Genomic DNA, 24,152 nt, shown 5'->3' with positions numbered 1-24,152 from the left:
TATCTGGCATGTGTACAATCTCCACAGAAGTAGAGAACACAAATAGAAGATGCTATTGAAAAGTTACAAACAACATATTTAAATTTATGAATAATACTGTTTTGTAAAAAAATTACAATTCAAAACATATGCATATAAATAATAATGATGTAGAAAATATATTTTTCCGTGACCATAACACAAAGTGTACCATAAAGTTACATATATAGACACAGCTATAAAATAATTTGAGAGACTTTTGCTCGTTTTCGAATGGTTTCGAATGTTAAACTAGTAAGATAAAATGCAAACGCAATTAAATAAATCTATATTAACGCATATTAGCATGTGAAAAACCTAAATTAATTTCAACTAGATGCAATGTCAAAACAAAGAATGCAAACCAAGTGAAAAACAAGAAAATTATTTCAATTCCAGACATTTCTGATTTTTCTTTACATAGTTCTTAAAATGTATAGGTGCTTTGCCTTGTCAGTCATTGTAAGACAAATCTACTATTGGCTAGATGGGCTAAATAGGCGGGTCAACTGAACTACGTCTCCCAAACTGCTCTAAATTTCATCGCATAGGGGTTGCAAAGAAACGTAGGATTTCCTGTGGCATTGCTGATCTTGAACATATCCAAGTTTTACATTCCCAGAAGTGCTAACCCCATTTTAATCTCCATCGATTTCATGTCTTAACAAAAACCATCGTATTCGTACGCGTCCTAGACTACACATCAACGTAGTTAGTCTAAAAGAAGTCGTCAAAAATGTCCGAACCCACTGTCGCCGACACTCGCCGGTTAAACTCCAAACCGCAGGACCTTACGGACGCTTACGGGCCTCCTAGCAACTTTCTGGAAATCGACGTGTACGACCCGCAGACTATAGGAGTTGGACGCAATCGGTTCACCACTTACGAAGTTCGGATGAGGGTAGGCGGATGAATGGGTGTATCTGTGCGGGTGGTGAGAGGCTGCGGCTCGGTTCGGCCTAGTTAGCTTGCGCGCTAACATGCTAATTATTGCTTCAGTCAACGTAAGAGTCCGGGAAAATCGACACTCCCAACGCCCCATAAATGTGGATTAATTTGATGCTTTTTTCCGATTTAATTGGTTTTCAGTTTCATCAAACTGTTGATTAAAACAGCATGTAACGTTAGACTAACGCAGACTGAGCTGATCTGTTGCTGTTTTTCTGTTAACCATCAACAACCGCCACCGAAATGCAGCAAAGTAATTATTATTGACTGGCATTGTACAGTCGTTTCGTAAAGAGCTTCACTGTTACAAATGCATCATTGCGAAATTGTGCTGAGAGAAATTGAAGGTTTTGATAGCCTTATCTGCAATCGCATGTTTAATATAATAAATATTACTTATTCTGCTTTCCTTGTTGAATTGTAGACGAATCTTCCCATTTTCAAGCTGAAGGATTCATGTGTACGGCGAAGATACAGCGATTTCGAATGGCTGAAAAATGAGCTGGAAAGGGACAGCAAGGTATGACATCTTAAAAACATTGTACATATTTTCCCATTCATATACTCTCCTGTTTTTATATGTGTAGATTGTTGTGCCTCCATTGCCTGGAAAGGCTTTAAAGAGACAGCTCCCCTTTCGTGGAGATGAAGGCATTTTTGAAGATTCCTTCATAGAGGAGAGACGAGCTGGACTTGAACAGTTTATCAACAGGTTAGTTATTGAAATGCCACAAGCTCAAATCTCCTCAATCTACTGCTAAATGATAGATGAAACCTTAAGACGAACATTAACGCACAACCACGTTGCAATAGCAAAACTCAGTAGCTAGCTGAGCACTGATGCAAGTTAATCAATTGGCCTGAAATACTCAAATTGGAACATACACATATTTTGTATACATTTTTTGTTGTACAACTTAGTGTTTTTTGAATGTTCCTGTTCAGAATTGCAGGCCATCCTTTGGCCCAGAACGAACGCTGTCTTCACATGTTCCTGCAGGATGAAAGTATTGACCGGAACTACATTCCTGGAAAAGTACGGCAGTAGGGTTTTCCAAACTGGGACAAGGGAGGGTCTTTCTCCAGTTTTGAGCTTCTATTCATCTGCAAACAGTGCAGAGTAATGTTTATTTTAACACCAAGCAAATCTGTGATGAACCATGCAGGGCTTCATTTCTTTTGACAGATCATGTTTAGTACATGTCTGATCGTTTCTCTTTACACACACATTGTATTTATTTTACATCTAAACAGTGTACTCGTTAGTGTGTGTATACATTTAAAAAAACTATGCGTTAAGCTGTAGCACTGTAAAGCGAAGAGGGTTGGCTCATATCTTTGTCCTCTCTGGCAACTGTTAGGGAATAAGTGCTTCTTTTAAGTCCAAGAGTGGAGGTGCATTGTTTCATTCCAAACTTTGCTTAGTTGTAAGGGGCCTGAAATCTGCTAAAAAAAATCTTCTGATATAAATCTGCATTTGAAAGCTATAGTTTATTTGTAGTCATGTGACCATTAGCAGAATTGTAATGTGCCAGAAAGTATTCAAATTGACCAATGGAACTTAGTGATAGTTCACCCATAAATAAACATTTCGTCATCATTTACTCACCCTCTTGACCTGTATGACTTTCTTTCTACCGCAAAGAAGATATTTTGAAGAATGTTGTTAACTGGCCCCCATTCACTTGCAATGGTTTTGTGTCCTTACAATAGAAGTGAATGGGGGCCAGTGCTGTTCGGTTACCAACTTTCTTCAAAATATCTTTTTGTATTCTGTTGAAGAAAGAAAGTCATACATCATTATGGGTGAACTATCACTTTAAGTATGTTGCTTGTTACTCCCTTAACCAACCAATGCATAATCTGAACATGAAATGAAAAGCACCATCTCGTAAATTGTGAATGTTGACAACATTTCAGTCTGATTAACTCTAGTAATCTAATGTTCTGACACATTGGATAATTAAGAGATTAATTCCAATTTTATGTGAGAAGATTTGGTTCTGAAAATGTGTTATGCTATTGTTCAAGAAAGTCTTGATATTAGGGTACACAAATGATCAAACAATGATTCATACTAAATATAGACTATATCAAGCCTGTATGATGTATGTAAAAGCCCAACAATAGCTGTAGTAGCTATTGTTATTGCATTTACTTATGTTACAACATATATTCTGTATTATGTCCTTTTGTCAGTTTAAATAGAGTTTTCAAAGGTTTTAATAAAATCTACCTATTTTGGTATGAAGTGCTTAACACTTGTATTTTATGTGACGTTTTGTAGCGGTTAAACTCCAAATTCAACCCCCCCCAAAAAAACTACCCAAAAGCAGCTCCCTTAGAGGACAAAATATGTGCCAACTGTGTAAAAGTTGTCCTGCCAAAGTTCAGTCATTTTTTTTCTCAGAATGACTCTATATTTATGTTATCTCCTATGTTCATCTATTTAGTGCCTGTGACGTTTGTCTGTAAATAAAGTCAAACAAAATGTTAGAGCACTGGCTAGAGATTTTATATCAGGAAAACGTCCCTTATTCTGTTTATTCTCTCTTCCATTTTAGGTGTGAATGAAGTAAGTTTTGTTTTTTACTCTCAGTATCATGATGTTGTAAACCGACATGGGGAAACAGTGTTTGCATGATTGCTCATAACTCCAAACCAATTGTACTGTGGGAAGTCACATGATCATACTTACAAAATCCATTTTAACATTGTCTTACATGCTATTGCTTTGCTAATTTCCTTTTGCATCTGCTTGTTACTTCCTTACCAGTCAAAATCTACTTATAATGCTGTTTTGTTTTTGGCTGCATGCCATGATTGCATGCTTTGTGTTGTAAAGACTGGTTTAACAAGTTAGTGGGTTTCATAAAAATTGTATCACATTTGGACAGTTTTATTAAGATTGTCAATCAAGTTATTCCTGGTTATCTATTGTGGAGATGAAAAATAAAAGAGCCAACATAACCGATCAACCAAAGCAACACTGTTCAAATTATGGCATTAATAATTGAAATATTCCTGAGTGTGTCCGTACTGTCAAGATCTCTTAACAGTTTTGTTAATGTCTCTTGGTCTGTAATCCCAAGGTTTCGTAAGGTTCCCTGTCCTGGATCCATCAGCTCTACCAGCTTTTTTCCTGCACATCAATCAGAGCCTTTACAGCTGCTGTCTATATTATCTGTATATATATATATTTCTAATCTCAGACATAGCTTGACTATAACACCTATTTACCCAGAAGACATCTGTATGCTGTATTTATACCTCACAGCCTCCGTTTTTGTGACAAACATGCTTTATTGGTTGACCAAAGCAAATCTAAAACATTCCTTTTTGTTATTTCGATGCTTTCAACAACAAATCACACTTTGTACTTAACTATTAGACAGCCGGTAAGGTTTTCCACATCTTATTCTTAATTTTACACGATGCGAAAAAGCCTGATACTAAAAACATTAAAAGCATTTTATGAATTAAAACTGAACCCCATTTGACCAACCCCAACTTATTGATTATACTAACTCTTAAAATGTAGCGCTTCATACTGAGCTGAAACTGGGAACCTCTGCAATGTCTTCCTTTTTCACATTCCATGTCTCATTATTATTCTAAATGACTAAATATGTGTTAGAAGAACAATTTTGAGTCACTGTATTTCTTTTTGCATAGTGTCTGTGTAATGAGAATGTACATATTCAATCACTGTGAAAAACATTTTTGTTTGGTCAAACTATACTGTTGTCATACAAGTCATCTCCCTTGAAATCTGTTCATGTTCTTTTCTCTCTTTTTTTATTAGTTATTTTCAGGACCTTGAAAAAGATAATGGCACTGGTTGATTTTCAAATGGCTAGCCATCCTTTCTACCCATTAATAAACTATCTCTCTCCTTTACAGTGTACTCTTGTTTCAATACTATAAGCTAGGCCAGGGGGTTTCAAACTGGTGTCTGGAGACCCCCAGCGAACCTCCAGAAGGTTCTAAGGGGACCACAGAAAATTCTTTAAAAAATAAATAAAATGCAAGTCTATTGAGCATTATTACAGTTTCATTTTTAAACCTTCATAGTTATATATGTATTTTTCTCCTTTCTTGCTACATGCATATTTGTTGAATTTTATGTCACTTGGGGTTTTTAGAAGAATTATTTTGAAAGTTTGTATTAAAAATATTTCTCTTCAGGTTTATAACACTAGCCCACTCATTTAACATTACTTTAAGTGTACACTGTAAAAAAATCCGTAAAATAAAAACAGAAATTTTCTGTAAACTGGAAAAACAGAAATACACCCTAAAATATTTTTTTTTGTAAAATTATAGGATAGAAGGATATATATTAAGTAGTTTTCCCCATTTTTCTTGTAAATGTGTTGTCTTGTTCTGTAATTTTATAGTTTTTGACCGTAGGCTATTTCAAAAATAAACTAAAAAAATAGAAATCTAGTAAAAAGAAATGAAATTTTCTGGCAGCTGGGGCGCCAGGAATAAACTTTAAAATAACGGGTTTTCCCTGTGAAATTACACTTTCCCCTGTTTTTCCCCTGTTTTTGTAAATTTGCGGTCTTTTTCTGTAATTTAATCTGTAAAGAAAAATAACAGAAAACTCTTACAGTAGCCAATTATTTGAGTTTCTTTATAACACCACACTTACTATTTATCTAGTTAAATGTTTTTTATTCTTAAATATACAGCCGCGGGGAAAAATAAAAATAAGAGACTGCTTCAAAGGCAATTTTCATTTTTTTCTGAATTTACTATTTATAGGTATTTTTGTTTCATTCTGTGAACTACTAATTTCTCCCAAATTTCAAATAAAAACAATGTTTCTATTTGCATTTATTTGCAGAAAACAGAAACTGAAGAAACAGGTGAAAATAACAGAAACGATAGCCTACTCTATATTTTTTCAGACCTTAAATACTGCATAGAAAACAAGGTCATATTCACTTTTAAGCAATGCAACAGTAAAATTTGTACATGTATTATGGAAAAGTTTTAAAAATATTTTTTATGTGATAACTTGTCATGCTATCAGTACTTCACATTGCCCTTGGATGACATTGTCACCCCTAAGGTTTGAATTTGTTTAAATTCAACAGACACTGGGCTGAAATTAACACAATACATCTAGAAAAGATGATTAAATGACAACTTGGAATGGTCTCTGAGTTTTTTCTGTGGCTAAATAGACAAATATTTAATTTAGGAAGGGGTCCCTCACAAAAGGTTCATCATATATAGGGGTCTTTGGCATCATATAAGTAAAAAAAACTGATTTAGGCAATATGTAATACATTGTGTTTGCCTAATTCATTATATCGTGTGAACGCAGTCCAAATCACACTGAGATACTATTTAGGCTACCTATATAAAAATACGTTTTTCATTTTAACCAGAAGATGGCAGCGCTGAGTAGTTATACAAAATTTCATAGTTCAGTGCCACAAAGATGTTAAAACTTAAAGTCAATTGCACATATTCGCCAAAACACATCCTGTCATACAATAGAAACGATTGATTTTGCGATCGCTCCGTCGCTTTTGTCCTTGTGTAAATCAACATGGATTAATAGTGTGGGAAGGAAAAGGTTGGAAAACAGGTCGTTTAAACTCTTAGCCTGTCATGTAACCTGTAAGAGCTGCTTGGATGTGGATAAACGTACACCTTTAGGTCTTACAACTGCACGAAGAGGCGTGTAAAGAGGATTAGTATGTTCTTAATTTAGATCCTGGATACTCCTGGATATTGTAATAGCTCAGAGGAGTCAACTAGAAAAATGAGCTCGCAGATTGTTGTAAATAACACTGCCAAAGATTTCAATAAATATATGTTTGCTTCTGTTTGAATTATTTCACAAACCCCATATTTGATCAGGTGTCAGGTTGTAAGAACAGGGCTTTCCTCCTCCCATTCTCATCAACATTGCAGAGAAGAATGGTGGATTAATATTCATTAAATTCATAAACACTTTGCATTCAGTTTAATAGATTCACCATATGACTATGTAAAGGTTGCAGAGGTTTGGAAGCGAGTTTGTGCATAACGCGTAATTGGGACATTAGTTCATGAAGATGAATCTCAATGGGATATTTTGATGTCTACACAAACTGACACAACATATCCACCAATGTCACAGACCACAAGGCTTTCTTTGATGCACAGACTTTACCCAGGGCTATATAAACAAGCTTACAAGATCAGTCATATGGACAGAATGGAGATTACAAATGCTTTGTTATCTATGGAACTGCAGTGGAGGAGATCATAGAATGCAAGACTGACCTGGTTTGTGACCTGATTTTCACCGGTAACTATTGTTTTATGATGAGAGACATGATGTTTAGTCAGCTTGATGGAATGGAAAAACATTAAACAAGAACTGAGGATGTACACCACACATTGTGTCTGGACGAGAACCAACAAAGCTAAGTCAGTTTAGACATTTAAACCTGACAACTTTTCAGAAATTATTTTCTATTTAATGAAAGATTCCTAAATCTTTACTCTTTTGAATGATCACATTCTATTACTATTTCTTTATTGCCTCTCTTAAAAATGGAAAAATATCTAATTCCTAGGTATTCATTTCTTAGAAGAATATCAGATTTGTTTCCATGGAATAAAATAAGACCGAACTTTATCAAGGTCAGCGGAAGTATATTTATTTTATAACACTAAAGGTACACTACATATCAGAATGGGCAATTTGATACAGACATCCCACAGTAAAATGTATTTATTTAACAGCAAAATTGAATACATACAAAACCTGCTGAGCCCAGTGTGTTTCAACAGTGCAAAAATGTTGAAACCCATCCGTAAGCCCCTTTTCTCTCCTAATGGATTGCTGCCCAAAACTAATTTACCCACATAAATACAAGAAAGAGTGCCCTCTGTTTCTCTCAAAGAAAGATTATGTAATGAAGCAAATTGAATATTTAATGGATCCCTCTTTCCAAGAACAAATGTACCAGAAACATCCGATGAAGATTATTATATTAGAGTTATATTTATTATATGGAGAATATTCAGGGTAGATCCTTATACATCTTTGGTTGATTTGGTAAAACCAACTTTTTTATTCCTTACAATTTCATTAAAACTTCATTACTTAAAGGGACATTTCACCCAAAAGTGAAAATTCTTTCCTCATTTACTCACCCCCATTTCATTCCAAACCTTTATGACTTTATTTCTTCTGCAGAACACAAAAGAAGATATTTTAAAGAATGTTGGTAACCAAACAACATTGGACCACATTGACTTCGATAGTATTAAGACAAAACCACTGAAACATTTCTCAGAATCTTTGTATTCCACAGAAAAAGAGTTATATACAAGTTTTGAATGACATGAGGATGAATAAATGATGACAGTATTTTTATTTAATTATGCTTCGTTTCATTTTTCGTTATTTTTTTATCATTTTATAAAAACAGAATGATTTTTGTCTCAGTGAGCTTCCTGGCACAAAAATGTTACTGTGAATTATACATTGCCATTGTATGGATAAATTGTAGCCACCACATCACTTTCAATGAACACACGGGTGAATTGGATCACTTACTAACTTTAATATTGATTTTAGTAAAATTTGGACCCAGACATATACAATATCTCTCAAATGTTTATGTTCTTGGTCTGTTTAGTTGTAATGGTTCTAATAGTCTCCATTCATGTGTAGATTAGTAATCTATACTATTGATAATCTATGACCATTAATCATTCACCGAAGAATTAAGCACGTCATTTACGCACGTCGGGTACAGATGAGTAGCCTTACAGATGATTGGTTACACCCGCTTGTGGGCGGGTTACGGTTTGTTTATCTACGTCACGAAATTGTCGCTAGCCTCAAAGCCTAGGCGCAAGCATTGCTCACATTCGGCGGCAGACCACGTTAATACAGTTTGAGGTTTTCGACGCCTCCCCAGCAACACATCTTAAACCAAAAAGGTAACTTTTCATCGTTTTTCAATCAAACACAGACTGTAATTTTGATTATTACGGGTTTTCTTATTGTTCCTCCGTGATGTAGGTCTCCTGTTGTACAATAAGGTAAAATATCTGATGCAATCGAACTCGTGCATGTACTCATCCATCGCCTCAAATTTACTTACGGTCCTGAACTTCACATCATGTAACGTGGTGTTACAGTGTTGGCATAGATCTTATAGACTTAATAGACAAAGCAGTAATTAATACAAATGTAAGTTAGTTAACGTTAAATGACTCCAGTTAAGTTCAATGATGTTCTCCACAGAAAAAGGAACCATGCGTGTAACGTTATCAGTTATCAATATAATCTATGTAATGAATGTGCACACATTTAATCTGAGTAAATAAATTGTTTTCGTAAATAAATAAATTGTACACGAAAATAATGACTCGAACCACTATTCCTATGTAACGTTAACGTTATTACTAACCAACATTCAAATATTGTAGATTTTAAACGACATTTAATTGCATAACGTTACTCTGTCCTGCATATGTTGTCGGTGATAAACCAGATCATGCATTCGTCGTTTTCTTTGCTGTTAGTTTGCCTTATTCTTGTAAAGCCAACCTTGTGTGTGCCATAGCGAGCTGAAGAGAATGAACGGGGCGTTACACTAAAACAAGCAAACCTAAACGTCTGTTAAATGCATGTTCTGTCTGTCCAACAGTTATTATAGATATCCGCAAAAAGTCGTGATTGATATCGTCCTCGTTCTGTTTTCATTCATTCACGCTGAATTCCCGCTCACTCCTTGCGTTTTGAATGAACATAACCGCTCCGGAAGTTGTCGCTGTTGTAACCATTGCGTCAGCCCAGAGAGCTCACTGATGCCAGTTCAGACTGGCCAAATATTACACACAATGGCCGAAAACGTCACATTTGTACCTGAGTGCATCCTTTATTGCTTAACCCTTAGATATATGTACTAAATATTTGTGTTCCCTGAAAAAAAACACAGACTACGTAAAGTAATTGTGTAATGGTTTTAATAGTAAATGGTATCTGTAATGGAAACCACTCACTGCTTCATTCATTATAGTTGTCTGGTTCGGTTTGCGGCATCTCTGGTGATTTACATGGGTTTTGTAGCCCTGTTCCTGGGGCCAGTGTAATGGCCTCTTGCCAGCTAGTTGAGAGGTTGCACGGTTCATTCACGGTTCATATGTGCCGCCCCCTGATGCCGGACTGAATAAACAGTTGAATGAACAGTTGAGTTCTCATGAAGCTCGCATGCTGGCTTGGGCTGTAATGTAGTACTGGTGGAGAATGGAGCCTGTGGATGCCTAAACAATTTCATGAAATCTTCTTCTCAACAGTAGATCTGATCTTCAGTATTGGAAGATATACATGCCATTTTATGTTTATACAAACTGCATGTAGACTATTAAATGACCGTGTACACACAGATATCATGTCATACTTTTGTTTTCAGTGATAGCTGCCCTTGAGCTAAATCAATTACAGGGTTTATTAAATATAAATAGAACGACACAGGGGAAATACTGACCCTAATTTACTAACTGTGCATACACACCGCCAGCGACTCTGTCTAGCGCAACCTCTGGTTCCTACACTTTGTCGCGTCGCTAGACAAGCCCACTTCCTGTAGCCAACGGTCACTGTCGCCGGAAGTCACCAGCTCTCCATTGAAATTAATGACAGTCGCTTTGTCGCTGGCAGTGTGAACGCAAAATAACTGCGCATATCCACCGCCTGCGACTCTGTCTCTGGGTGTTGCTAGTCTCTTGCTACGAGGTCATTAGAAGTAGGGATGCACCGATACCAGTATCGGTATCGCCCCGATACCAAGCTCATGTACTCGTACTCGTAATGACACACCGATACCAAAGACCGATACCTCACGTGACATACATAGAGCCCTATGATTTCCGCAATGCGGAAAACGCGGACGGAATCGAGGAATCCAGGCATTTCCTAACAAGAAATAAGCGCTGAACAGCTAACGTAACAGTTAACGAAAAAACTCTGTCCGTGGCGGTGTGAACGCACAGTAAGAAGTAGAACCTGGGAATGATTTGATTGTTTTGTGTCAGGGTTTTCTTTTATGAGGAATAATTGAAATGAGTCTGAATAAGCCTTTGTTTCTCCACAGCTTCAGAAATTAAGTGTTTTATGGGGGTATTTTCACGATGGCATTTTGCTTTTCCAACCTTATAAAAAGAACAGCATGACGTTCATTCCTGTCAAATACTTTAATCAATCTGTGGTAATAAATTCTCAGCCTGAGTCAAGCCTGATGCTTTGGTTTTTGGGAGTCTTTGTGGGTTTTATTTATTTTTTAGTGTCTTTCCTATATATTCACCACATTCAGAGGTTATTTTTGCGTTATACATAAACCAATTGGAATTTGAATAAAAACAGGTTAATTATAATCCTGAACCAGAAACTGTTTATACTGTTATATTGTTTATAACTGTTTGTTTATCAAAAAAAATACACTAATTGAACATGTAACGTGGTGTTTGTTGTAAAAGTGATATTCCGATTGCATTGTAATAGTACAATAAGCTGTTGTGAGGAAACAGGAATGAAAACAAAACAAGACCTAATGTAAACCGTTAGTAGTCCTCTCTTTCTCCTGTTAAGAAGGTTAACCGGCTGGTGGGTCTTTATGTAATCCTCTTGGAATCCATCAAGGTATTTATTTTGAGCATGCAGTGAGTCACTTTACAACGCTACCGTCTCATACACAGGTTACTTGAATCCTTGATAGACTCGATTAGCCCTGCCCTGTCTCGGCTTTTACGCTCTCTCTCCTGACTTCATCGTAGTTGTTAATTTCTGTGTAAACCTAATGATCTCGTCTCTAAAATCTCACATTTCTACTTCAAACTCAAGAAGGTAGCAAGGCGTAACCAAGTTGAAATCAGTGTTACTACGCGACCGTGCTATAAACCCAGCCCTGTTCCTGTACTTGCACCACATCTTTCTTATCTAACACACCCGTTTCAGATCTTGAATTTCTATGAGATAAATTGTTTCAGGTGTGTTTGAAAGACATCCGCATTGTGTACTGTTGGTGTGCCTTTAGGAACGGGGTTGGGTAGCACTTAAATTTTAGGTGCGTAGTTTTTAAGATCTGTGTTCAAGCATCAATACATGCTCACTAATTTATGTAAGAATTCAGAATATCAGAATACTTGCATGACATCCCAATTTTCTATGTTAATATATTGTCATTAACTACCTCTCACTTGTGATATCTAATGATCATGTCTGTATGTTGTGTTTTACATAACCAAGTGGAACCACACCTAAAAGGTTACCAAGCGACTTGACTTGCCCTACTTTTGCTTTTTTTACAGAGTAGCTAGACTTTGTGCTCTTTCACCATCAATACTATTTGATAGAAAAGAACAGATTGTGGTGTGAAATGCAGCTTGCGTGTAAGGTTACACTCCAGTCTACACTGAAATTGAACAACGTAAAGCTACATCACTCCCACTGTGATCAGGTTTGTGATCATATGTGTATGCTTTTTGAGTGTCATGTCACTTAAGCGCACAATAATTTTGCTCGTAAATTAAAGTGAAATGCCCCTACTCTCCGTCTAGCCGGTGTGTTGGTGTTCTCAGGATAAGGTATAACAGACGTCACGACATTCATGAATTTCTCATGGCCAGATCAAAACACTTACAGATTTAATTTCGCCTACGTGTTTTCCAGGCATACTCGTGGAGACCACAAGAAAGAGATTAGTCCAGCTGACCTCACTTTGGCCTATCATAGATGTGTATACTGTAAAATTAAAACTTTAACTCCTGAGTCCTGAGACAAGAGGCATGCTTGGCGATGAGGGGTCGGGAGGGAACATTCTCAAGGCAACTGATACACATGCACTGTATAACATTTAACCTTCAGACTCCAACTTAGTACAAAGAGAGACATGCTGTAATTCCTCCTTTGTCAACAGCTGGATTGTGCTTTCTTGACAAAGCTGTTTATATTGCATTCACACTGTATATGTGTTTTCAATAGAATAGACAAAGTGGTAAAAGAAAGGATCCTTTGTACAGTATGTGTTTTGTAAGGCCACAACCGTTGAGATCCTGCCCGGACTAAACCCAATATAAGAATCTTACCAGTCGCCGTGCCAAGTGAAATAAACCACCTTACAGATAAAAAGAGTCTATTTCAGCCCCTCTATTGTACAGTGAATTGCAGGGATGTTTGTGTTTCACCCCCTCCTCTGTCCTCTTTGTCAAGCCTCACTTTGATCCGTGGACACGGAACTTCCACAACTTTTATGAAGCCATTTTTAGCAGATGACAGCGATTTTTAATTTGGTCTCTCTCGGTTTTATTTTTGAGTAGTGTGACGGGTTTTTTGTTTTCCGTATGTGTTGCGAAACAGGAAAAGTATGAAAATGTATTCGCTCAAATCATTTTATTGAATCAATAGTTTCGCCTTGTGTGTTTTTTTGGAATGAAAGATGACTCGTTTTGAAGAATGCCATTTTGTGTTTCATTGCCATGCACGTTCAGAACACTATGATCTGATTAACTAATCAAATTCATTTTTAAAGATGAATGGAAGTAAACTTGCACGTAATTAATCGCAATCGACATTTTTTAATTTATCCATGTACAGCATGTAAGATTAATGGCATTTGTCAGTTACCTGCCTATTCATGTGATGAACTGCACTTGCATGTTTTTTAATGATGACAACAGGCGTTTTATACTTGTGCTACAACTGTTTGGCCTCTGTAGCACCAGTGCTATGTGCAAAAAAGATAACATTCAGTCCTGACACTTATAATAATTACTGCTTGCTAGGGATGGGCGATATGGCCCTGAAACTCTATCACGATAATTTCTGGTATTTCTTGCGATAACGATAAAAATGTCGATATATCCATAACGCCATCCACCGCTGTTTTTTGCGTCAAGTGATAGTAGCTGCATGTAGTCTAGACCCTCAGAAAAACAAATATTATCAAAAAGTAAAACTTACCCCAAATCAAACAGCTCCTAAAATATACCTACAGTATTTTTGTAAATATAAAATATAACAGTGAGATTCGACTTCAAAAGGTTGTAGTAAAGAAAAGTTAAATGAACTAAAGTTCAATAAACACATCATGTCATACCTAAAACTGTATATATTCTATTGTTGGGTGGAAACGATCGATCGCATCACGCTGTCAATCACTCTCTCTTGAACTGTGTGAACCTTCTCTTCTCACAGCAACATACACTGAATCTGTCTATGACTCGCGCTACAGAAAGAGAACAGAAAAATGCGGATAAAAGAAATCTAATTAAATAATCTATGCTTTTATACGCTCATAAACGTATTTAAAATAACGTAATGCAAACTCGCATTTGTACTGTATGTAAACAGGCAGCAGTGCTGTGCGCGCTGTGTCGCTATGAAAGCACATGTGGATGCGAGCTGCGCACGGGACGCTCTGTTCATCCTGTATATAGGCAAGAAATCGTATTAAACAATTTGCGCACGCGCGCATAACATCTAACGAATGTTTAAATAAATACTTTTAGCCAAAATAATTGTTGTGGTGTAACGTATTATGACTATCAACGAATACTTAACAAACGAATTAAATAAAACGAAAGTGAAACTAAACATTAACTCGGATGCATATACAGTGCCAACCTAAACGAGATTTAGAGCTCGTCTTTTAGTGCAAACTCTTTCTCAGCTTCACGTCCGCCCTCCGCTATACCCGTCTTCTCTTCACATGAGCTGTGAATGGGTCTCACAAAGAAATACGTCATCAAGTAGAATTTATCGTTTATATCACGGGAAGACTAATTCCTATCGTGTGGGGAATTTCTACCGGTATATCGCAAACGATATAATATCGCCCATCCCTACTGCTTGCCTTTGTTCTATAGAAATCGTGGAGTATGAACAAATTTAGGTGGCTGCAGCAGACTCTAGGTAAAACGCTTATAAGCAAACTTGAAACAATTATATTGACGCTTCAAATAAAATATCAAGTAATATTTGTACTCGGACAAGTGAATGACGAATTAACTTGTCCAAAGGACGACCACATGACAATGCTTAATGTCAAGCCCTGTCAACTCATTTAGAAAAAATAAACCGTGAATGAATCGTATTGTGAAATCAGTATCGCGAATCGCATGGCATCATGAGCTGAGGGAATCGTGCTCTGTAGAGCAGTTGTAGATTGTCCTGTTGTAATTCAAAACGTTTCTAACTGTATGAACTGCTTTTGCGTCAGAGTTTGTTTGGTTCAGATAGCTCGAGGTTCAGTTGTGTCCCTATTCATGCCTAAACAGACATTATTTGGGAACACGCATCACATGAAGGTCACCAATAAGAACGATGACCTAGTTCAAGAACTACATGCCCACCTTTGAATGTCAACATCAGCGTATTACTGCGTACTCATGTATTACTCCGTTGTAATATGACAGATGACAAAACCTGTATGTAATCTTTTATGATAAGCATTTGACTAGCAGTGTCTTCAACAAAATTCTCCTCCACCGTATATTAAATGTTCTGCTTGGTGTGTTGGTTAAAACTATGATGCTTATTTTTCCAACAATTACCAAATTGCATTTTAAGGTTTGTGGGATGTCTACGTCGTCAATGAAGGAGAAGAACCCTTGTTTTTTTATACTGTGGGAATGTTTTTGAAGTTGAAAAAACGAAGTAGACCAGATATTTAATGTTTTGGTTTTATTTATCTGTCAGTGCTTGTGAAATGCTGCGACAATGAAATGGTCTCCGTTAATTCATCTAATCATAGTAGACTGGACGTTCCACAAACATTGGACTCAGAATCGCCTACTTGTCTCTATATGCTGCCTGTAAAGGCATGTTTGTTGCCTGACTTTGCTGGATCGGTGTGTAACCACTTATGAACAGTTTATTCCATTTATGAACCCCATCATAACTGTTTAATTGGAGGGCAGGAACCCAGAGATTTGGGACATTATGCTCTAGGTATCATTTTAATTTTCTCTGAGGTTGGAATTAGAGAATCACGAAATGAAATGATTACTGAAGTTGGGAAGAATGTGGTACTTAAAAAATTGGTGACTCCATGTCCTGACTAGACCAGTGCTAGCAAACCTAGCTTTGCGTACTGCCTTGTGAAACTGACTCACACACCCAAATTAGTCTAAATCTTCCTTCCTCCTCTGTGGTTTAGGTATTTAAGCAACAGAGCACTCCTAAGAACTAACCTCAACCGAGAACATCAGTTACTTTTGCTACCTCCTGACATTCTACGTTTAACCATGGTGGACAAAATGGCCTCGTTTGGACACGCTCTGCTGCGCCGTCGTGTGCTGGATTGCTCTGGGGAGGAAACGCGCTTTGCTCGCTGTCTGTCCACTCTTGATCTCGTGGCATTGGGTGTGGGATCCACGCTGGGAGCTGGAGTCTATGTGCTGGCTGGGGAGGTTGCAAGAGAGAAGGCAGGTCCCGCCATCGTCTTGTGCTTCCTTGTGGCTGCACTTTCTTCAATGCTGGCTGGACTGTGTTATGCAGAGTTCGGTGCACGAGTACCTAAGACGGGGTCGGCGTACTTGTACAGTTACGTAACGGTGGGAGAAATCTGGGCTTTCATCACTGGTTGGAACCTCATTCTGTCTTATGTAATAGGTAAGTGTTTAGTACTATTACTAAGAAGTAATAAGATGAGTTTAGTGAGTTTAATAGAAATATTTGTTAAATTAAATAATCTTGTTTTCAGGTACAGCTAGCGTGGCACGAGCTTGGAGCTCCACGTTTGATAATTTGGTCGAGCAGAAGATCTCCAGCTTTTTCAAGGCATCCATGGCCATGAAGGTTCCTGGAAACGTTCTTGCAGAATATCCAGACCTATTTGCTCTCGTCCTCATTCTGTTACTAACTGGTAAGTCATTTAGTAATGGAAACAGTCAAATTAAAGCTGCAATCTGTAACTTTTGCCTCTATGTTGGAATCTCTGTTTAGAACATACAGTTCTAAACATGTACCCAAAAGCTCAAGTTGTGATTTATTATCAAATTATGATTTATACTGTAGCAAATGTTTTCTCTATACTTTGCTTTACCTTTTATTTTTAAACAAATGTAAATAAATGTACACTTACAAATTTTGTCTTGCTACACTGGATTCCGGCCCTAAATAAAAGGTTTAATATGTGCAGTTATTCTCTAGTCATTTGAGAAATGAAATACAAATTGTGAAAGTGTAAATAATAGGGATGCCCTATAAATTATCGGCCATATCGGTATCTGCTGATAAATGGTCCTTTTAATGTTATCGGTATTATCGCCCGATATCAGTCCGATATATTATAAAAACACATTTCTGGGTTATTTATTAATTTGTTTATTAAATAAAAATTATACCAGAAAAGTTTAAAAGTTAAAGAATGTTTAACTATAGTGTAAAGTAGGCTTGGTACGTGATCTTCAGTAAAAAAAGAGAACTAATAGTTACCTTGTTTTCTGCAGTGAATGTTTTCAAATAATAGCAGTTCTCTACTTTTTGTCTTTCGTTTCAGTCTCGGAACATTTTATATTAATATTTAGATACTGTGTATCTGCTAATATATCAGTTATCAGCTAAGTGTTAATCGGTTATCGGCCAAAATTTTCATAGGCGCATCCCTAGTAAATAAAAAAGTAGACTTTACAGATTTTTTTAAATTTGTAATTTACTCGTCAGGTCTGCTTGCTTTTGGTGTGAGTGAGTCTGCTCTGGTGAACAAGATCTTCACCGGGATCAACCTGGTCGTTCTGGGTTTTGTCATTATCGCTGGCTTTGTCAAGGGAAATACAGCAAACTGGAACCTCACATATCAGGACTTCATTAATGATACTAACATCACAGAACCACAGTAAGTTTTCATATCATAAAAACATGTTTCAGCCCCAAGCTGCTTCTGAGATGATCTTTTAGACATAATTTAATTTATGTGAATTGCACAAAAGGTATCCCTCATGGGCCCTTAAAGGAATAGTTCACCAAAAAATGAACATTCTATCATCATTTACTCACCCTGTTGTCATTTCGAACCTGTATGACTTTCTTCTGCAGAACATAAAAGAAGATATTTTAAAGAATGTTGGTAACTGAACAATGGCGGTACCCATTCACTTCTATTGTATACTATGGACACAAAACCAATGCCACGAGTCAATGGGTACCACTGTTGTTAGGTTACCAACATTCTTCAAAATATCTTCTTTTGTGTTCTGCAGAAGAAAGAAAGTCTCGTACAGGTTTGAAATGACAAAAGGGTGATGACAGAATTTTCCTTTTTTTAAAGTGAACTATCACTTTAACATCAGAGTCATAACAAAAGATGAACATGCATGGTCTCTCATACTGTTCTGTTACTGTGTTCTCACAGAAGGGTGGAAAACATGTTTGGAAGTGGAGGTTTCGCTCCGTTTGGCTTCAGTGGAGTCCTGTCTGGTGCTGCCACCTGTTTCTACGCCTTCGTGGGCTTCGATTGCATTGCTACAACGAGTATGTCTCCTAAATGTCACACTTTAAGAGCATTTTCACTGTTAGATGAACATCAGAGTAAATATACGTTGCTTATTTTCATCTTATTTGTTCTTATAGGTGAGGAAGCCAAAAACCCAATGCGTTCCATCCCAGTGGGCATTGTGGCCTCTCTGCTCATTTGCTTTTTTGCTTATTTTGGAGTATCAGCCGCTCTTACGTTGATGATGCCCTACTACAAGCTCAACACCCAGAGTCCCCTGCCCGAGGCGTTCAGTTATGTGGGCTGGGCGCCGGCACGATATATTGTTGCTGTGGGTTCACTCTGTGCGCTTTCGACAAGGTAAGAGATTTTAGAATACTTACACAAAATTCTGGTTTCTCTTCATGTTTCCTTTCATCATTAATCTCATTTATCTCCATCTTCCTTGTTGTTTAGTTTGTTGGGCTCCATGTTCCCCATGCCTCGTGTGATCTACGCTATGGCAGAGGATGGGCTGCTCTTCCGTTCCCTCTCCAGGATGAATAAGAAGACCAAAACTCCATTGATGGCGACTGTTGTGTCTGGAATAGTAGCAGGTGAGAGACTTTTCACTGTTGATTTTACTTGAAAGCTTTAAAGTTGTTTATGTTATGACTGACCAAGGTTATTTTGTTGCTCTTTAGCTCTCATGGCCTTTCTCTTTGATTTGGCTGCTTTGGTTGACCTCATGTCCATCGGGACATTGCTGGCTTACTCTCTGGTGGCTGTGTGTGTTCTCATCCTCAGGTAGGAGGAGCCAAATTCTACTCTTTTGTAGGATTTATTCTCTTTAGACGTCCAATTAGACTCAAGATTCATTGAAACAAAATTGTACAGTTTTTCACTCTCTTTCTGACCCTTAATTTTTTTTTGCTTTTTATTTGATAAAGAATGAGTCACACTGACCCATCGGCGGATTTATAATTCTCTCTATGTAAAGAAGTTCAATTGTGATTGGCTGACTTTTTGCATATGGAATAAGGAACTTTCGCTTCCATGTTGGTCTACTGTAGTTTGCACTGCATTGGTTTGACTTGACCAATTTTTATTTTTAGATATCAGCCGGGCATTCTGAACTCTTCCAGTCAGACTGAGAAACTGGTAGAACTGGTTGGTGGGGAGAAGGTGGCTGTTTGTGGAGACAGCGGGGATGAATATGGCGTTGAGCTGGATGACAATCCCCGCAAAGAGAAGTTCTACTTGAAACTCCTGCTGGTTCCAACCCAGGACTCACCGACCGAAATCTCTGGGTCAATTGTCTATGCCACAACTGCAGTTATATGTAAGCTTTTTATATTCTGTAGTTTGAATAAAGACTGAAAAGTAGTAGCCTTTGAGCCTACAGCTCATGTTTTGAGCTCTTCCAAAATTCCTTTTGTATAAAAATGTATGTCCTTTAATGTCTGTCTTGTTGTTTATTCGTATTGTGAGTCAAACAGTGACGCACTGTAGTTGGCAATGCAGGTCGCTTTGAAAAAACATCTACCAAATGTGATTGCATCGGGAGCCGATCCCGATTCCTTTAAAACTAATTAATTATAAACTAATTTAATTTTCTTCTTTCCTGCATAGCCGTGCTGATCACACTGTTGTGCGTGGTGTTGGCTGTGCAACTGGAGGCCATCATGAACGGCGAGATCGTGTGGGTGATGGTGTGTGTCATTCTGGCTGTACTGTGCTTCCCGTGCGTCATCGTGATCTGGAGACAGCCCGAGAGCAAAGAAGCTCTCACCTTCAAGGTAGCAGATGTTCAGAGTATTATTGATTCTGGCTTTATATTATGTTGTAAATCTTTGGGATCTGCTGTGGGGCTGATAAGCACTGAAGTGATATAGAAATAAATGTACTCAGAACCATCAGGTGTTGATATGACACAATTACTAGCGTTAGTCAGTTTGCTCCAAACGTCAGGAAAGTTGGGGGGTATATGCACAAATAATTTAAAGTTATTTCACTGTCTGTTTTTTTTACATAAATAACTTTTTCATTACATAATGATTCATTATTTTTAAACAATTGAAGTGAATTTGCTTATCTTGATTTAGATTTTTGTAGGACATTGTATAAATGCATGGATCAGGTTTTAATCCACTTGAATTCAAATTAAAGGTCCAGTGTATGAAATTTAGCAGCATCTAGCATTGAGGTTGCAAATTGCAACCAACGGCTCACTCCACCCCTTCCTTTTGAAGCACTATGGCAGCTGACACGGGACTAAGGCCACGTTTACACCATGAAAAACGGAAAAAAAATTCCTTTGCGTTTTTAAAAGGTTTCACGTACACATGACGGCGTTATCAAAACTATCTGCATTTACATGGATCCAGGAAAACGGATAAAAATGCTGTAGTATGAACGCCAGGCCAGTGGATGGCGATGTTGTTGTGTAAAGAAACAGGACGTGCCTTGGCACATGCACAGTTATAAGGCAAAAGTGCTTTTTAATACTGTTGGTCGACGTATGTGTGCGTTTAAAGTCTGGCGAATGTGAATAGTGTGTCTCCGCTGGTCTTATTGGTGCAGCAAATCCACATTTTGCTGAGGAAACGTTAATACATAGTCGAGCAGCGAGAGCTCACAGTACCGGAAGCCGCCATATTGTTTTGGCTATACTCGCGCGACCAAGTGCGTAATACGCATGCGCGTGACATCATAGGAAAGTTCCGTCTTGCAGTTTACGTGGAAACGAAAAAGGTTATCGTCTAAGCGAACAAATTTTTTTGTGTTTTCAGTTGAAAATGGTCTCGTGTAAACTGCCCCTAAGATGTCATCGCATTTTCGCTTCTTTGCTGAAGGAGATCGTGTATTTACAAAACGCACTCTGTAGAGCAGTTTGTCCGTTTAGGGCTACTGTAGAAACAACATGGAGAATTCCATGTAAGGGGACCCGCGGTGTATGTAGATAGAAATAGCTCATTCTAAGGTAATAAAAACATAAAGCTTCATTATGTAAGACATATGTCTTTATATATGTCTGAAGAAATAGTTATGCATATTGTATTGCATTTCTGTCAATAGATCCTCCAAAAATGAATGACACACTGGACCTTTAACAAAATGAAAAATCCCTGCTCAGAAGTTGATAGATGATTCCGTTACATAAACATCTCTGTAAATAACACTTGATGATTCTCACTTACACGTACTTGTCAGAAGTTGGCACGCCGTGGGCCACAAATGCTTTCACAGACTTTGAAAGTGAAATAAAAATGAAAAAATACTGACTCGTCTGCCATTAACTGAATCTTTCTGTGTGCAGGTGCCACTGTTGCCTTGGCTCCCTCTGTTCAGTATCTTTGTCAACATCTATCTGATGATGCAGCTGGACTTGGCCACCTGGTGCCGCTTCGCTGTGTGGATGGGCGTTGGTGAGTACATCTGTTCCTTACGCTTCTCGCTGAGATAACATCCTGTTTGTTTCCTACATTCCAAGCCTCCCACTTCTCTTGTGTCCTTTCCCAGGTTTCGCCATCTACTTCGGCTACGGCATCCGGAACAGCATAGAGGCCATGAACAGCCACTCACGAAAATACGAGCCGGCCCTTCAGAACAAGAGCCCTATTTATCTAGGTGGAGACGAGAGCGAGGTGGAAGGGATTTCTCCCTGACCCTGATAGCCACAGATGGAGGTTTTCCACTCAACGTGTTTCATGTGAAAAGTCCTTATTTATTCATGTAGAGACTTTCCCATACATGTTAATTCCAAAAGGAATTCTTATCCTCTCAAACGTTAACCCTTAGAAAGTGTTGCAGAGTTTTCTGTAGCTTACGTTAGAGGTCCGTGTGCAGCCTCCCTACTGGAAAAGGTGTTTTTGTGGCTGCTGCTGTAATCTTTAGTACTGTAATGGCCATTTTGTCTTCTTGACAGTGAGATGACTGTATTGCAGGCCTGCAAAAATGTGATTTTTGTTTTCATGATCCAGTTTGTGTGCTAAAGCCTTTCTAGGCAGCTGCAGTCCAAAATGGTTTCCTGTCGATCGTGTGGTTTCCCAGCACGAGTCTACAGCGACCCCTAGTGTTCGGTTTGCAGAATGCAAAGGCTCAATGACTACCACAAATAAGACAGTATTCGTTTAATGGTAGCTGTCAGTTAGTCTGTAATTCCTTTGTCTAACAAAGGTTTTTTTATCTAATATGGCTTAAAGCAAATAACTAAAGAATCCTAAAAATGCTGGTTTTATCCCATGTGTGAGTTTCTTGAAAGTGTACATGGATAGTATAACTTTCCATTTTTTTCCAGTCTGGCATTGACACAATGCTGTCTGCTGTATGTGGAGATACCGGTATTGGGCATTTTGGTTAAAAAAATTATAGTATTTAAAGTGTGTTTGAGTTTTGAATGAGAATGTGTCGTTTCCCTTTGTTTTGCAAAATACTAAATTATTTTAAAGTTTTTATATGGACATGTATAGTTTACTTATTCATACAGCCTCCTTAAACGTGGTGGGAAAGCTTTGGGCTAGCCTGCTATTAAAATAACAGATTCACAGGTCAAACCTAAATCTTCCTGAAGACTATGGGCTGGTTTCCCGGACGGGGTTTTAGCCTAATCCCAGACTACTTTAAAAATGAGTGGCATCTTGATAGAAAACAACTTGCACTTGCATATCTTAAAAAATATCAGTGCGATTGTTTTGTCTCAAGATGCACACTGTAATGTTTGTTTGTAAAGCATGTTTTTAAAAACGCCTTAAATATCCTAATTTAACTAAGGCCTAGTCCTGGTTTAGGCTAAACCCTGTCAGGGAAACCGCCCCTAAATATCTAAAGAAAAGCTGGCTTTGAATGGCCTTTCTTTAATATCTGAAGGTGTAGATACTTGTTAAATAGATTTTTTTTGTTTGTTTCCATTGAAACTTGTTCTTGGCAGCTTGGCTGTTGAGCTCATGTTACTTTTATCTATTTGTTCTTTATTGTAGAGTCATTTATTATAGTGGACTACTGGTTTACTGTAGCTCGGTCGATGTTGAGTATCTTGTCTTGTGCTCCCGTCATAATGGTTTCTATACTTTGAGTTAACTCGTCAGGATGCTGTTTTTCAGCTCATTATTAAACGTTGTGACCGTGCAAATGACAATTTTGATTATTGTAACATTTGTGTTGAGAGAATCGGAGAGCAATAGAGGCTGTTAACGGATTTGTTTTCAGATGGTCACTTTCTGACAGCAAACTAAATTGCTATGTGATAGATTGCAAAGTTGTTAAAAACCACCTTTGTTTTTAACGTATTAACATATTGCTTAATTAGAAGTATGTTTTTGTATAGCTTTAATATTTTGTGTTTTAACAATCAAATGAAATGGTTTTGTTTACATGTACCAGACATGTCAGATTTAGCATAAAGTGTTTAAAGACACATTTTGTGTCTGCTCCTAGGCATTGAATTCGACAATGTTATGATTGGTGTAGAAGTTTTATATCTTCTGTAGAACAGTGCCTGAAGTTTAAAATGCACCTCAAAGATGGATGGTAGATATCAACACATACCAAACCACATGCCTTTGAGATGCACGTTGTAGTGTTACATATGTGTTTGTTTCTCAATGTATAAATACATATTTTGTCTTTTTTAAACTGTAAATATTCATGCCATGTACAAAGAAAATGAGCTGTATTATAAAAATTCTGTTATTCGTTTTTTTTATAAAGTGATTCTCAAAATAATTGAAAAAGAAATCGTTATTAGAC

At 37.5% G+C, this 24,152-nt stretch overlaps 2 protein-coding genes across 3 annotated transcripts; both read left to right on the top strand.

Annotated features, from left to right (window-relative positions):
* Nucleotides 1-522: 522 nt before the first annotated feature.
* Nucleotides 523-4,866, top strand: snx12 (sorting nexin 12). Of its 2 annotated transcripts, XM_057361021.1 has the most exons (5): nucleotides 523-919; nucleotides 1,391-1,486; nucleotides 1,554-1,678; nucleotides 1,912-2,002; nucleotides 3,531-4,866. In XM_057361021.1, exons 1-5 carry the CDS (start codon nucleotides 755-757, stop codon nucleotides 3,534-3,536), a joined length of 483 nt encoding a protein of 160 aa, XP_057217004.1. In that variant the 5' UTR covers nucleotides 523-754; the 3' UTR covers nucleotides 3,537-4,866. The 2 variants fall into 2 exon arrangements, with proteins under 2 accessions (XP_057217004.1, XP_057217003.1); XM_057361020.1 differs by lacking the exon at nucleotides 3,531-4,866 and having other exon boundaries at nucleotides 1,912-3,524.
* Nucleotides 4,867-8,805: 3,939 nt separating this feature from the next.
* slc7a3a (solute carrier family 7 member 3a) lies at nucleotides 8,806-24,110 on the top strand. Its single transcript, XM_057360178.1, has 12 exons — nucleotides 8,806-8,928; nucleotides 16,149-16,603; nucleotides 16,695-16,856; nucleotides 17,657-17,828; nucleotides 18,345-18,463; nucleotides 18,563-18,785; nucleotides 18,882-19,021; nucleotides 19,109-19,211; nucleotides 19,520-19,746; nucleotides 20,037-20,203; nucleotides 21,724-21,832; nucleotides 21,927-24,110. The coding sequence occupies exons 2-12, from the start codon at nucleotides 16,237-16,239 to the stop codon at nucleotides 22,070-22,072; spliced, it is 1,935 nt and encodes a 644-aa protein (XP_057216161.1). The 5' UTR covers nucleotides 8,806-8,928; nucleotides 16,149-16,236; the 3' UTR covers nucleotides 22,073-24,110.
* The last annotated feature ends 42 nt before the right edge of the window (nucleotides 24,111-24,152 follow it).

Source organism: Triplophysa rosa, linkage group LG19 (genome assembly GCF_024868665.1).
Source record: "Triplophysa rosa linkage group LG19, Trosa_1v2, whole genome shotgun sequence".
NCBI classification, from domain to species: Eukaryota; Metazoa; Chordata; class Actinopteri; order Cypriniformes; family Nemacheilidae; genus Triplophysa; species Triplophysa rosa.
This window is presented reverse-complemented; position numbering and strand designations above follow the sequence as displayed.

What these genes read in the sequence shown, in the direction of transcription:
- slc7a3a (XM_057360178.1), top strand. Translation starts at nt 16,237, where the DNA reads ATGGTGGACAAAATGGCCTCGTTTGGACACGCTCTGCTGCGCCGTCGT. An exon ending in CGATTGCATTGCTACAACGA is followed by an intron (nt 18,464 to 18,562) that starts GTATGTCTCCTA and finishes TTGTTCTTATAG; the next exon opens with GTGAGGAAGCCAAAAACCCA. An exon ending in GTGTGTGTTCTCATCCTCAG is followed by an intron (nt 19,212 to 19,519) that starts GTAGGAGGAGCC and finishes TTTTATTTTTAG; the next exon opens with ATATCAGCCGGGCATTCTGA.
- snx12 (XM_057361020.1), top strand. Translation starts at nt 755, where the DNA reads ATGTCCGAACCCACTGTCGCCGACACTCGCCGGTTAAACTCCAAACCG. An exon ending in AGCTGGAAAGGGACAGCAAG is followed by an intron (nt 1,487 to 1,553) that starts GTATGACATCTT and finishes TTATATGTGTAG; the next exon opens with ATTGTTGTGCCTCCATTGCC. An exon ending in CTTGAACAGTTTATCAACAG is followed by an intron (nt 1,679 to 1,911) that starts GTTAGTTATTGA and finishes GTTCCTGTTCAG; the next exon opens with AATTGCAGGCCATCCTTTGG.